At 45.4% G+C, this 15,050-nt stretch overlaps 1 protein-coding gene across 1 annotated transcript in view; it reads right to left on the bottom strand.

The window, feature by feature from the left end:
• The window catches only part of LOC144371894 (acyl-coenzyme A oxidase-like protein), a 235,194-nt gene that overhangs the window by 71,463 nt on the left and 148,681 nt on the right, over nucleotides 1–15,050 (bottom strand). Inside the window, exon 13 of the mRNA XM_078035198.1 lies at nucleotides 8,784–8,900. Coding sequence (XP_077891324.1) covers nucleotides 8,784–8,900 — 117 coding nt within the window. The remainder of the gene's footprint in view (nucleotides 1–8,783; nucleotides 8,901–15,050) is intronic.

Below are 15,050 nucleotides of genomic sequence, written 5' to 3'. Positions count from 1 at the left end.
AGTAAACTGACTCGGGTATTTCATTATAATAATAAAAAGGGGACGAATGCAGTTTCCATCCTCTTTGATTGAAGACAAGAGAGTGTTGGAGATTCTCACTGAGGGCCAGAAGATGGGAGCAGATAAGTGGCCTGCAGGGAGGGACTTAACCCAGCCAGGCCTCCCAGCTCCGGCCCCCACACAGGGCATGTGCAGGGCTTAGGAAGTGAGCTGCCAGGCCCCACACAGCAGCAGAGGATGCCGGGGAATTGGAATCTCAGGTAAACAAGGCATAAATTTTAGTGTAAACATACGGTGCTTAGACTAAAACATGCTGCATTAGTTATCTGCAATTGAAATTGAATTGGGTGTCTAGATTTTACCCAGTAACCAACCAGCAGTGCACCACACAGCAGCTGGACACGCATCATCACATGTGCATTTATGGAAGCCATCCCACCTCACTCTGTCACCTGCCTTTCCACTGTGGAGTGGAACCACTCCTGTCATTGTCACAGGAGACGGGAGATGAAGCAGGGCCCGTTGCCAACCTGGCTGGAGGTCTGTTTCCTAACTGCAGATTTATGCTCTCAAAGATCTGAAGTACCCGTGCTTCATTAGGGCTCAAAACACCAAAGGACCCTCTCACTGGTCAGCCTCAAGTTTCCCAGACACTGAGACCTGAAGCCAACTGACTGGAGGCATGCATCCACGGACGGCCAAGAAGGAGATGGCACCAGGGCCGGTGTTTGCTAACCTTTGTGGAGAAAGAGAAAGAAAAGGCGTGTGCAGGAGGAGAGGAAGTTGGCACATTTTTTTTTGTCATGTTACAACTAATTTGATTAAGCTCCTTCCTCACAACTGGAAGAGGGGCAGCAGGGGCAGTAAACTAGAAAAAACAAGAAAGCCTATGTAGCAGGAAGAGCCAGCTTATCCCTGGACTTTTGTGGTTATATTATTATTATTTGGGTTGATACAATAGTTCCACACACTCACAAGGCACAACGTGGCGCCCTTGATTCATTGTCACACTGGCACCATCGGCTCAGGGTGATCAGCATAAACTTCACTTTGATTTAACACACAGACATCCTTTCCCTCATCCTTCCTCCCCCACTTAGGTCTGGGCCGTCCTTCCTGGGGGCCTGTGACCAGATCTTCCGTGCAGTGAACCCCTGCTGTGATGCGGGGATGGAGGGAAAGGAGTCACCAAGGGAACCCCAAGCTCGCCAGAGAGCAGGGGGTGAAAGGAGACATGTTTTAGTCAGCTTTTTCACTGCTGTGACTAAAGGACCTGATCAGAACGACTGGGAAGCAGGAAAGGTTTGTTTAGGGACTCAGTTTCAGAGGTCTCATCCATAGAAGTCTGGTTCCATCCCTTGGGGCTCAAGGTGAGGCTGGACATCATGGCAGAAGAGGTGGCAGAGGGAAGCTGCTCACATGATGATCAGAGGCAGAGAGAGACTGGCTCACCAGATCCATAGCCACGCCCCCAGTGCCCACCTCCTCCAGCCACACCCCATGCATATCCAGCTACCACTCAGTTAATCCCATCAGGGATTAACTGATCCAATTATTTCTCCTCCAAACCTTCTTGCATTGTCTTACATGTGAGCTTTTGGGGGACATCTCACATCCAAACCATAAGATGGAACCCAGGAAGGTCCAGGAGCAATTGGCTTGATGTCCTGTTCAACAGGGTGGCCTATGCACAACACATCAAGGGCCCCTGGGGTATCTGTATCAGTTTCTATTAGGTGCTTCTATTTTCTCTCCTTGAAATCTAAAGCTACAAATGTGTTCTCTCTCTGTCAGTCTGATTTTGGAATTGTGGGGAGAGGGCATCTCCCTAAAATCAAGAGAAACTTTCATTTCATAACAATAATAATGTATCTCTTATAAAATCAAGAAATATCAAGCTTAAATCTAGCTAAAAAAATTAAAAACAGATGCAGAAAAAGGAAACATGTTGATATAAGCAGTTGATACTTCAGTTATGCATAAAGATGAAGATATACAAATTAATTTATAAATGTGGCGTGTGTAGGGGACCCATTGTAATGGGATCTAGGAACAACTGTCACAGGTTTGTAGATATTCAATTGAGAAGTGAAGAGCTATTTCCTCTTCTTAATAGTGTCAAATTGTACTGGGCAAAAATCAAGGAATTTTGTTTTCTATGGATGTAAAAATTTCTCTGATTTCAAAATTCAGGTTTGTTTGGATTCATCTTATACTTTCATCACAATTCAGTAGTGCACTTCTTTGCTGTTTGTAAAATTTACAGGTCACGTGAGGCAACTCCTTAAAACGACCCCGTGGCTTTCAGCTCTGGCTGTAGGAGAATCATAGCAGTGGGACTTAAACATGCCCACTCCCAACTCCTGAGGCCACCCCAGATGAATGAGAACCAGTGGGAAAGAGTGACAAGAGTCTTTATTTTGTGGAAAGCACATCAGATGGATTCAATATGAATTGAATAAGATCCATGAGAACTGCTGAAATGAAAAACCAAAACAACAAAACAAAAAACCTCACAAACACCTATGTGTCAGCTCTGGCTCAGATGAAGCAGAGCTGGGAGGGTGAGGTCAAAGGGGTACAGAGGAGGAGGCAGGCCTTGTTCAGAGTTAATGACAACTTCAGGTGGAGTGGATGAGGTCAGAAGAAATGTCACAGGTTTCTGATACAGAAGGATACCAGAGGTATTTTTCTCCAATGATAATATCACTAAAAAATGCATGAAGTAAAATCATTTTCCTATGGAGTTGTCACACAGTGAAGACTTCAGGAAGACTTGGAAAACTGCATTCCAAAGAGTGATGAACACGTTTTAGTAGATTGGACATTGCATAAGGAAGGAACAGAGAACCCAAGGAGGGAGACATGAACATTGTCCAAATTAATGCATAGAGAGAGATTTTAAAAAGAGAGACAGAAAAACAAGAACATAATTCCAGTAAGCTGTGGGGCAGTGCGAGTCAGTTTAGCATTTGCATGCTCACATACCCAAAAGAAAGAAAAGAAAGAAATGGGGAGAAAAATCTTAATGAAATAATGGAGAAAAAAATGTCTAAATTTTATGAAAATTTCAACTCTTCAATTGTAAGTGCTCAACAAACATCAAACATTATAGACACAAAAACCCACACCTACACCATCATAAGCAAGCTTTAAAAATTAAAAAAAAAGAAAGAAAAATCTTAAAAGCAGCTTGAGTGGGAAAAAAAATTACATCTAAGGAAGCTGCTGGAAGAAAGATGGCTGTTCTCTTAGGGACCAAGGAATCAAGGAGGAGAAGAGTAGAGGCTTTAAAGTGCTCAAGGAAAGAGAGTCAGTACAGAATTTTGTGTCATTGGCCATGTCCTTCAACGATAGAAAGAAAGAGGAAGAGGAGAGGAAAGAATGGAGGGATGGAGGGATGGAGGGAAGGGGGAAACAGACGTCTCAAAAAATGTAAGTGAAGGGATTCACGGCAGTTGACCTTTCCGTGTTAGAAGCTAACAGAAAAGTCAAAAGGCAAACCAGATATCAGTTAGAACCTTTGTCTATGCAAAGGAAGTAACAGTGTTGGAAGTGGAATAAGAAAGAAATAAAATAAAATTTCCCTTAGTTTTAATTGCTTTAAGACACCATTATCAAAAAGAAAAAGAAGAGCAGCATACTGAGAGTTTGTAGGGTATCCAAGGGGAACAATGTGTTCTGGGGTAACAATGGCACGAAGGACGGGAGGAGATTTGGGAATACATTGTTTAAGGGCCCTACTCAACAGGAGAATTCGTGTATTTTTTGAAGATGGCCTCTGATTCATTAAAGATGTATATTGTAAATCCTGGGCCAACAATTAAAATATGCTTTTAAAAAGTATAAATAATATGTCAATAAAAATGACACAATGGAATAATAAACAACATTCTGTTCACCCAAGAGCAGGCAGAAAATAAAAATAAAAAACACAGATGGAAAAAATAAGCATCAATTATAGTAGGACAGACTTGAATCCAAACATATCAGTAATCACTTTGGGTACAATTGGTCTAAACACACCAGTCAAAAGCTGGAGATTGACAAATTGGATAAAAAAGCAAGACCCAATTATATGCTGTTAACAAGAAAACTGCTTTAAAAACAGGGTCGGCTAAACTACAGTGTAAAGAAAAAAGTGCCCTGAACACATTAAACCAGAAACCACCCTGGGTGGCTACGCTGTATGCAAAAACGGACCTCAGGACAAGGAATGTTTTGGGGGCTGAAGAAAGAAATCACATCAGGACAAACAGTCACTATTCCAAGAAGGAATGACAATCCTACATGTGCATGCACCTAGAACTTCTTTTTAAAAACAACCTCCAAAATAATTGGAGTTAAAACTGGTAAAACTGAAAGGAGAAACAGGCAAGTTTACCCTGGTTGGCAAAGTCAGCTGCCTTCTCGCTCACCGAGAACAAGTGGGCAGAAAATCGGAAAGGACGTTCAATCTGCAGAGCCCAGTTCACTAGCTGGAACTGGCAGACTCAACGAGATGCTTCTCTTGACCACAGAACACACATTGTTCTCACGTGTACGTGGAACACTTTACACACACACACACACACACACACACACCACAAATATACACAGCGCAATAAATTTCAAAGAACAGAACTCATACCAAGGATGTTCTTGGACTATGAAAGCACTTCTAAATAATCCATGGGTCAAAGGGGAGGTTTCAAGGAAAATTTTTAACTATTTTTAACTAAATGAAAACACAACGTATCAAAACAGGCTGCAGCTGCAATGCTTAGAGGGAAGTTTTAGTCTTAAATGATTATATTAGGCAAGAAGAAAGGTCTCAACACAGTAATGTAAACTTTCACAGGGCAGGGGGCGGGGCGGGGGGGAGCAAAGTTACAGCAAGCAGAAGGGACTTCATAAAGAGTGGAGTAGGTATCAATTAAATTTAAACCAGACCAACGACAATCACTTCAATACTGAAAAACCAACAAAATCAATAAACCTCTATCCAAACTGATGAGGGAGGGACACAAAGTATCAGGACTGAAAGAGGGAAAGTCACTACTGACCCCAGAGATGGTAAAAAGATGATCGGGAAAATGCCACCCAGCACTCTGGCCATAGATTCAACAGTTAGGTGAAATAAATAAACCACTCAAGAAGTGAAGGCAGAAAGCACTGTAATAGGCAAAACAGTTCTGCAAAAGAGCAAAGTCGGAAGACCCACAGAACCCAATGTCAAGGCAAGTCAGGTTAGGTTTTTTTTTTTTTATTTGTTTCATTTTGTTTTTACAAATTCTGCTGTCAAGATTCATGATTGAAATGTTCATCCAACTAGAAGGGGGATTGCTCCATCTACTAAAGGGCATCTAAAAACCTCCTGCAGTGAGCCCTCACTACGGATGGAGAAATACTGCCTGCGGCCCCAGAATCAATCCCAGGGGAGGCTCGTCTGCCCTCACCATGGCTCTCCAGTGCTGTGCAGGGGGCTAGCCAGGCCACTAAGGCAAGGAGAAACTCACAGGCATCAGTAGTGGCAGGAAGAAGGAAACTCTTTATTCCTACGTATGTATTGTGTATATAGAAAATCCTAGAGTTCACAAAGAAACTGCTAAATATAACAAGTGAATTTAGTTAGAATATAGGATATAAGGTCAATATATAAAATAGTTTGTTTTTTAATACACTGTCCACAAACAATTGGAAATTAAATTTTAAAAAGCAACAATTTGAATAAATTTATTAGAAAATTTATACTGGAAACTCTATGCTGGATATATGAAAAACTTACATGTTCATCAACAAGAAAACAAACAACCCAATTTAGAAATGGGTAAAGGGACCAAAAATGTGTACTACCTTTCTGAAAAACTAGCAATTTCTTAGAATGTTGGACGTATACTTATCCATTTGCCCAGAAAGTCCTCTCTAGGTATTTACCCTTAGAAAAATGAAAGAGTATTGTGCAAGAGTATTCACTGTGTCTTATTCATCCTGGATAAAAATCCTGGAAGCCACTCCCAGGTCCATCAGGGGGAGAATAGATAAGCCACTTGGAGTTTGTCCATTTAATGTTCCTATTCAGTAATAAAAATTAGCCAACCATCAAGAACATTGAGGGACACCAAAACGATACGTTGAAGGAAATGCATATGGTCTATGATTCCACTTACCTGCTTTGCTAGAGGAGCCCAACCAAGCTAGGGGGAGAGCAATCTGAAAGCTGTTTGTCTTGCCTTGGCAAAAGCAAGGTGCTAAGCAACACAGTGAGACTCTGTCTCTAAATAAAATACAAAATAGGGCCGGGATGTGGCTCAATGGCCGATTGCCCCTGAGTTCAATCCCCAGTACCCCACCACCACCAAAAAAAAGAAAGAAAGAAAGAAAGAAAGAAAAGAAAGAAAGAAAGAAAGAAAGAAAGAAAGAAAGAAAGAAAGAAAGAAAGAAAGAAAGAAAGAAAGAAAGAAAGAAAGAAAGAAAGAAAGAAAGAAAGAAAGAAAGAAAGAAAGAAAGCTGGCTGTTTCTGCTGGTGTTGAGGTGGAAGCTGGCTATGAGGGGCCTGAGGAGCTTTCCCAGGGAAATGTTGATGCTTTTCTACTTATATCTATTTTTATTAATGCATATTAATTTTGCACATTAATGGGATTCACTGTGATATTTGCGTGCATGCAGCCTGCACTGTTGGTATCCATCTGACCCTTCTTCCATCCTCCTCCCACCTGCCCCGGAACCCTTCCCAGTCCCTCATATACACGATCCTACTTTGACATCCTTTTTTTTAGGTTCCCATATGAGAGAGAACACGTGATATTTGTCTTTCTGTGTCTGGCTTATTTAGCTTAATATGATATCCTCCAGTTCCATCCCTTTGCCTGCAAGTGACAGGATGATCATCATCTCCTCCTCCCCCTCCCCCTTCTCCCCCTCCCCCTCCTCCTCCTTCCCCTCCCCCTCCCCTCTCCCCCTCCCCCTTATCTTTTTCCCCTCTTCCCCCACCCTTCCACTTCCTCCTCTTCCTTCTTTTGGTACTGGGAATTGCACACAGGGGTGCTCAACCACTGAGCCACATTCCCAGACCTTTTTATATTTTTTTTAGAGACAGGGCCTCACTATGTTGCTTAGGGCCTTTCTACATTGCTAAGGCTGGCTTTGAACTCTCGATCCTCCTGCCTCAGTCTCCCAAGATGCTGGAATTATAGGCATGCACCACCATGCCTGGCTGATTTCATTCTTTATGGCTCGGTAATATTCCACTGTGTGTATCATAATTTCTTTTTATTAATACATTTTTTTAAAGAGAGAGAGAGAATTTTAATATTTATTTTTTAGTTTTTCGGTGGACACAACATTTTTGTTTTTTGTATGTGGTGCTGAGGATCGAACCTGGGCCGAACGCATGTCAGGTGATCGAGCTACCGCTTGAGCCACATCCCCAGCCCAAATGCATTTTTATTATATAGAATAATGGGTTCCATTGTGGCATATTTGCAACAAAGGTTTTTATTTGTGACATTGAAATGTTTGCTACATAAATATGTATTTTTATCAAAACTTACTGAACTATACACTAAAAACCATGCATTTTACTATATGCAAATTTCAAAAACTCTCCAAATATTTTAAATAACAGATGTTGGATGCAAGTAATTTAAATTTTTTCCAGGTAGCGTGGCTCCACCTTCCTGTTGCTCCCTGAAGCTAGGTCTGTAGGATTTGCTGTTGGGACACCCTGCAGGGCTGGCATCTGCTCCAGCCTTGTGCAACAGGAACAGAGGGCAGCCCCCCCCATCCCCACCCCTCCAGTCAGCAGCATGCTGATATGGCAGATCCCTCCCTTCACCACCTTACAGACCCCAGGACCTGTCACTCCTCAGTGTGTAAATTTCAAACACATGCCAACTCTAAGGGATCCACAGAATGACTAGCGCGGCATTGCAAATGTAGAGAAGAGGAACACAGGAGGAAGGACCCAGGTTTGGAGACCTGTTCCCAGTCCACCTACTCCTGGGCCCTGTGATCGTAGGCAGAGCCCGGATTTCCTAGCCTTCAGTGCAGGAGTGACAATACTCACACAGACACCCCACAGCATCCCAGCTCTGAGGAGGAGCTGCTGAGAAGCTCCTGGGGAGAGCCTGGGGTGAAATGTGAATTGCCCTGCACCCTGAAGGCACCATCGATGGCTGCCCTTGTCCTCGGTACCCTGCCTCTCCGCCCCACCCCAACACACACACCTTGACCTACTTTAGAAAACTTGACTGTTGGTTTAGAACTTTTATCAGAACATAGAGCTATTTTAACTGTTCAAGTCTGTTATGTTTAGAAACTGGCAAGAAGCATTGGATTCGGGTTTTCTCAAATTCACTTGGATTCCATTTGTCTGATAGATAACTGACAGTTGTTTTTTCCCTTTTATTTTTTATTTTATTTATCTATTTAATTGTTATTTTTTGTTACTGGGGATTGAATCCAGGGGTGCTTAACCACTGAGCCATATCTCCAGCCCATTTTGGTTTTTATTTTTTATTTTGAAACAAGGTCTCACCAAATTGCTTAGGGCCTCACTAAGTATATGAGGTGACTTTGAACTTGTGATCCTCCTGCCTCATCCTCCTGAGCTGCTCGAATTACAGGCAGCGCCACTGTGCCCCGCTGTTCCCCCACCTTTACCCTGGGCATCAGATTTGTACCACAGGTTCCTTCCAGCTCATGGTTAGGAAATGACCCCAGTGTCTGCCTCTCCTTTTAGTGCTTATTAATACCAGGGCCTCCCATTCGCCTGGACAGAAACGACCCCAGGGCCATCTCACCTGCTGGTAAAGGTCAGGGCCAGCACTGTGGCCAGGTGAGGCATCAGCCGGAGCGTCTGTGTTTGGTGCTCGATGATCCTCACCTCTTCCTTGGCTTTGGGCCCAAACTGCCTCCAGCTAGAGAAAATCAATGACAAATTTTTACCAAAATGTGGTGGGCAAATTCATGTTCCGAGCTAAATCTGCTTCCCCACCCTTTGTTTTCCAGCAGTGCGTAATACAGAAACCCGGGTCTCCTTCAAAGGGGTTCAAATAATAAGACACCCAAGACTCTGAAGGAAGCCTGGTGGAACTCTTGGACTCTTTGAAAATTAATCTTCCCACCATGGAATATTTTAAAGGAATGTATCTAATACACAGTAATTTTTATCCTTAGCATTTACATGACATTTTGCAGTTCCACGTGCCCTGTGATCATTAATTATCCAGCTTTCCCATGTTTGTGGTATCATTAATGGGCTAGGAGGCATACCCCAGAGCATATTTCAAAAGGGCATCCTCAACAGAGGGTGACGTTAACCCCATGCTCCCATCAGTTTCACGGTGGATCATTATTCCCAGTGCCTCAGCACCCCCCCTGCGGGTCTATGTGCCTTGAGGACAGAGGCTGCATTGCACCTGAGGCAGCTATGTCCAGGGGACCAAAGCTCTCCTCAGAGGAGCATACAAGATGGCTTGGGATGGTCCCCACAGGCAATGGCCAGGGGCAAGCCTTGCAGAAGCCCGAGGCTGCAGACTTCGGGAAAAGAGCCAAGGCCTGCTGCACAGTCTCCCTTTGCAGGCCAGTGCTCTATGGTCCTGAGTCTGGCAGCATTCCGACTTCAAGCAGTTCAGAGTTTAATGTTGAGTGTGTGTGTGTGTGTGTGTGTGTGTGTGTGTGTGTACCAGGGATTGAACCCAGGGGCACTCAAACACTGAACCACATCCCAACCCTTTTTTATATTTTATTTAGAGAAAGGGTCTCGCTGAGTTGTTTAGAGCCTGGCTAAACTGCTGAGGCTGGCTTTGAACTTGCGATCCTCCTGCCTCAGCCTCCTGAGCTGCTGGAATTACAGGCATGCACCACCACGTCTTGCTGATGTTGATTTCTTAAAGAATGACATTTGACACAATACATGCACATATACACACACGGGCACACACACATACACAGTGCCCACTGTCAAATGCCCAGAGCACACCTGTGCTGCAGACACCCTTAGACCGGGGATGTCTATCAATCACTCAAAAAGAAAAGGGAAAGACCAATTTTTTTCTAAAACTTTTCTATTTCATAAAGGCTTTCTTAAACATAATCTTATATTTTGATATCATCTTTATTTGTAATCAAAACAAAGGCACCCTAATGTCTCTCACACGGAAGGCATCTAGAAGTAACAAGAGGCCATGTCCCGGGGAGGGAGGTGGTGAGGACAAATGGCAAGCATGCGCTGGGCAGCCACTGGCAAACACTGTGAGCACCGGATTTTTTTCCACAATCTAACCACCCACAGATGACTGTCCCAGGAATACCACCCCACCCTGCCCCCGGTCCATGTCCTTCCCTCTGTCCCTGTATACGCCCAACCATGGCAGGGCGTGGCTCCAAATGAGAGGCTGGACAGGCCATAAGGAAGCTCTCAGCTGGTTCTGGATCACAGTGAGACCAGAAAAGAGACAAAAATCACAGATCCAATAATGGTGCCATCATAATACTAGGTTATTGCTGTGGACTTAATTTGGGTCCCCACAAAATTCACATGTTGAAGCCCTAACCCCCAAGTGACTATTTGGAGATAGGATTTTTAGGAGGTAATTAAGGTTAAATGAAGTCATGGGGTGTGGTGCTAATCCAATAGGATCGGTGGCCTTATATGAAGAGGAGGAGAGCTCTCTCTTTCTCACTTATGCACTGAGGGAAGGTCATGTGAGGACAGAACAAGAAGGCACCATCTAGAAGCCAGAAAGAGAAACATAACCAAGACACCAGATCTGATCTCAGGCTTCCAACCTCCAGAACCAGAAAAACATGTCTATTGTTTTGCTACGGAAGCTGGAATGATCTGATACAGTCATTTTACAAATTACATTTTTCCTCACTGTCTGAACTTTTACTTTTAAATGCTATGATTATACAGTGGCTTTATCAATGATGTGTCTAAAATTTTATCAGGGGACATCTATGTATCTGCTCTGTGTCCAGCAGTATACTAGGGGCTGGCGTCTATCATGTCCAGCAGTGTACTAGAAGCTAGCATCTATCAGGGTCTAGGTGGTCAAGCACTAGCCACTGAGCTCACAGCCCAGGATACAGAGAAGACTCAGACAAGGTGGCATGTGCCGCAAGAGCCTTGAACATGGCCTAATCTCCCAGCCTCTGTCAATCACCAGTATTTTCTGTGTGCAGCCAAAAGATCATTTCAGGGCACTCTAATCACATGGAGACAGCAAAAGAAGTGATCAATCATCACACCTTTTAGGTTTGGATTTGCTTAAAAGCCATTTCAAACATACAGTTTTAAATAGCATCCACCAAATTTTCAGTTTTTGCCTGTGAAATCTGCCTTGGCATGGCACGAAGTAGGCACTCAATAGCAGAAAAAAGGAGGAATGAATGAACCTTGAGAATGAAGAAATGCAGACGAAGCATGGCACAGTGTCCCCCTCAAGACCTCAGATGCCAGGCCTCACCTGCCTGCTGTGCCGCCCAATGGTGAGCCCTGCTGACCCTCATGATCCTTACCCACCAATCGGAAAGTGCCCCGTGCCAATACCCTGCTCTATTGAACCGCCCCCAGCTCTATAAATGTGCAAAGCCGTTCCTCAATAAACGGGTACTTCTCTAACAACGAGCCTTGTCTGGTCGTCGCAGGACCTGGACCTGCCCTGGACCTCGCAGGTGGACCTTGTCATGTTCCCATTTCTCTTTAACCCCTGCACTTCCACTGGGGTGAAAGAGCAGAAAGAGACTTCCCCCACAGAGGGGCCACGAGGCAGGCCTTTCGTGACTTGTATAGTGCTGACAGGGAGCTACACTACACCTCTGTGGAGTTCCCAGGGAAGGGTCACAGCTAGCTAATCCAAAGGCAGCAAATGATGCTCTATGGGCACATCTCTCAAACGCAAGCTCAGGAACCCAGAGCCCACACCTAACCACCTCCTTTATAAGGTTCCCACACGAAGCTACTGTGGCCCTGCTCTCATCACCCAGGGCCAGATGCCAGGCAACTGCAGGCAGCCTAGGCCTCAGAACCCACTAACATGATCCAAAGTGGGCAGTCCTCCCCTGCTCGGCCCACCTGGCCCACTGCTCACTGCAGGAACCACCGTAAAGGCTCAGGCCTGTCTTCCCTGAGTCCTTCAGCTCCCCAGGAGGCCCTGCGAGGCATGGTGCAACCCCTCCTCTTGAAGTGTGAGCAGAGAGCTGTCTTCCCCGCAGCACTCCTTTTCTGAGCTGGTGACCTCACCGTGTCTCGACAATAGCAAACTCACATTTTAAAACATACAGCTCACCGATGGCAGGCCTGCTCACCTTCAGGCATGGGGGTAAGCACTCAGGAAAGATGGGAAGCGAGAGGGCAGGTTGACTATCCTGCCTTCTCACAGTCCACGCCCACCCCTCCTCCCACCACCCCTCCTCCCCCTGGAATGTTACTAGATGTTTTGAAAAAATAAATAAATAACATCTGACGTGCTGGGTAAATACCAGCATGCATATAGGGCAGGGATAGACGAAGGCAGAAAAGGAGCCTCGCCTAATGCCAGCAGCCCACCTCACTGCTGCCTTTCTTGCCAGGGACCAGAAAGAAAGAAGTGATGGGCAGAAGAAAGCAGCACCTAACTCACTCACTCACTCACTCCTCCCTCCCTCCGGCCTAAGATGCTGCCAGTCCCCAAAGCACTGAGTAGTTTCTATGCCTCTCTGTCTGGCTTCTCCAGGGGGAAATGGGACACTAAAGGCTGATGACCCTTTTCCCACCTGGAGATGCAGCCAGAGGTTCAGCCCTGTGACTGCCACTGTCAGTCTCCAAGCTGCAGCCTGGCTGCAGCAGAAGAGGCAGAGAGAGAGGACTTCAAGACTCAGAGGGCCTGGCCTGTGAAGGAACCTGCCCTGCCACTCTGCGGCCACCTCTCATGGATGCTCTCGGGACCCGTTGGCTGAGCTGGGTGCCATGCCAGCCAGGCCCATCCTCTGGTTGCCAGCACCTGGCATGCTGCCCTGGGCACAGCTGTACCCCTGCAGCTGGCCAGCAATTACTGCCTGCCAGAGTTTTTTATTGTTCCAGTTTATGATCTAGACGGACACAATATTCTTCCTGGTCTTTCCTCCACTGGGTTACTATTTTTTCTTTAAAAATACATGTAAAGGCTATATTTTTCTCTGTAAACATAATTTTTACTTCAGTACCCAACACATTCCCTGCACCCACTCCTGAAAGAGCCCAGAGTCACTCAGCTCATTTTTTTTCATGGTCTTTAAAAACAAAAAACAGGACATTGTACACGTAATGATATCTCTGCGAAAATAAACCCGGAGCTTAGAGAGTGCTGTGCACGGTGCCATTTAAAATTACAGATTTAAAGAGCTATTTCTGGGTTCCAGCAACTCCTAAGGAATAGAGGAAGCATTTATTTTGGGTTGTTTTATTTCATTCCCACTCAATTTTGAACTCGGCTGCTTAAAGCAACATTCGTGGAAAGTGACACGGCTGTTAATCACCAAGACAGCTACTGCAGGCACAGCCTCTGGGGGACAACAGTGCCCACCTTCCCAGCTTTCCCTCTGGTCTCTTCTCCCAAAGGAAGCCAGTGTCCTACTAAAAAGATAATTGCTTCCCATGTTTCCCGCTCTGCGGCATCATTGCATCAGGCTGCTGCGAACGGCATCCCGTCACGTGGAAGGAGAGGCATGTGGCCTCTGCCCTTGGCCCTGAGACGTCTTGAGGTGCTCAGGCTGGTCTCAGGTAATCCTGGGATCCCCCTTCACTGTCAAGGTGCTGAGCCCTTCCGACAAAAGCTGAGCTCCTTCCTGGGCCCAGGCCACATTCTTTATGGCCACCTTCCATTCCTAATGACCCAGATGCAGACTAGGTTCAGGGGAACCTTGAAGGCCCAGGCTGAGCCCTGAACCCCTCCCCACAGGCTTCACAGAGAGGCTTCAACCTCTCAGTGAGGCCACAACCCATCTTTTCCTGTTTTTCCTCCTCCTCTTAGGCACTCCTGGACATAGAAACTCCAAGGGCAAATATTTTACAAAGCAGGACACTTTAATGCCACTGACTGGACCCAGCAGATTGGATCCAAATGGCCAGTCAGGGTGTAAAAATTCCTGGCTTCTTATTATTAAAAATGTGTACAAGCCAGACATCCCAACTCTCAGCCCCATCACTTGTCACCCCAATTTATCCTACCTTGGGGTCAACCTTGGGATTGTGAAAGAGATACTGCGCACAAAAGTCATGCTTTTATGTTTGTGCATTTACGGCACAGTGTTTCGGGATGTGCCCATTGGGCTCTGAGCCGACCTGCCCTAAGACATCAGGTTCAGCAGGCTGTCCCCACCAGTCTGTAGCTGTCACTCTTCCAGGGGGCAACTCTGGGTCTGTCTGTAGAGGAGGTGAAAGCTGTGCATGTGTGCGAGTAAGGGGGATATAGATAAACCCTGTCTCATGGTGGTCTTGATGTGACTAAACATGCAAACTGACTCCAAAGAAGAGAGTTCTCAAAATGCCAGCAAATAGCATTCACTCCTTTTGAGTACTTTTTCTCCCAACCCTAACAGTCTACCAATAATAAAGCCAGCAAATACTAGAAGAGATGATTATGATGAGATCAATGACAGTGACAATTTTTTTAAACATGTGACTAATTCAGATACAGAAAGAAATGAAGGTCCATTGGTGTGATGTTGGTGTCCACAAGCCTGCAAACACAGACATGGAGACCACACTGTCCTGGCCCGAGGGCACCTCTTTGCCCACCATTCACTCTTTTCTTTCCTTTCCCAAAGATCACATCAGATCAAAATCCCAGGAACAAAAGATGCTCCCCAACCAGAAACCCATGGGTCTGAAGTTGTGGCCAGTATCTGGCAGCAACTGACCCTCCATTATCCAAGACCAACTTCTGCACCCACCAGCACTGGAAGAGCAGAGCAAGCTGGAGCAGGCTGCAGATAACAGCTGGTCAGGGTCAGGCCTCTTCCTCCCACCAGCTGAGAGATGACCCCAATGGAGACGCTAGAGGCCCTTCAGGCAGGAGAAATCTGCACACTGGGGCCACGTTTCT

This window comes from Ictidomys tridecemlineatus, chromosome Y (genome assembly GCF_052094955.1).
Source record: "Ictidomys tridecemlineatus isolate mIctTri1 chromosome Y, mIctTri1.hap1, whole genome shotgun sequence".
Lineage (NCBI taxonomy): Eukaryota > Metazoa > Chordata > Mammalia > Rodentia > Sciuridae > Ictidomys > Ictidomys tridecemlineatus.
This window is presented reverse-complemented; position numbering and strand designations above follow the sequence as displayed.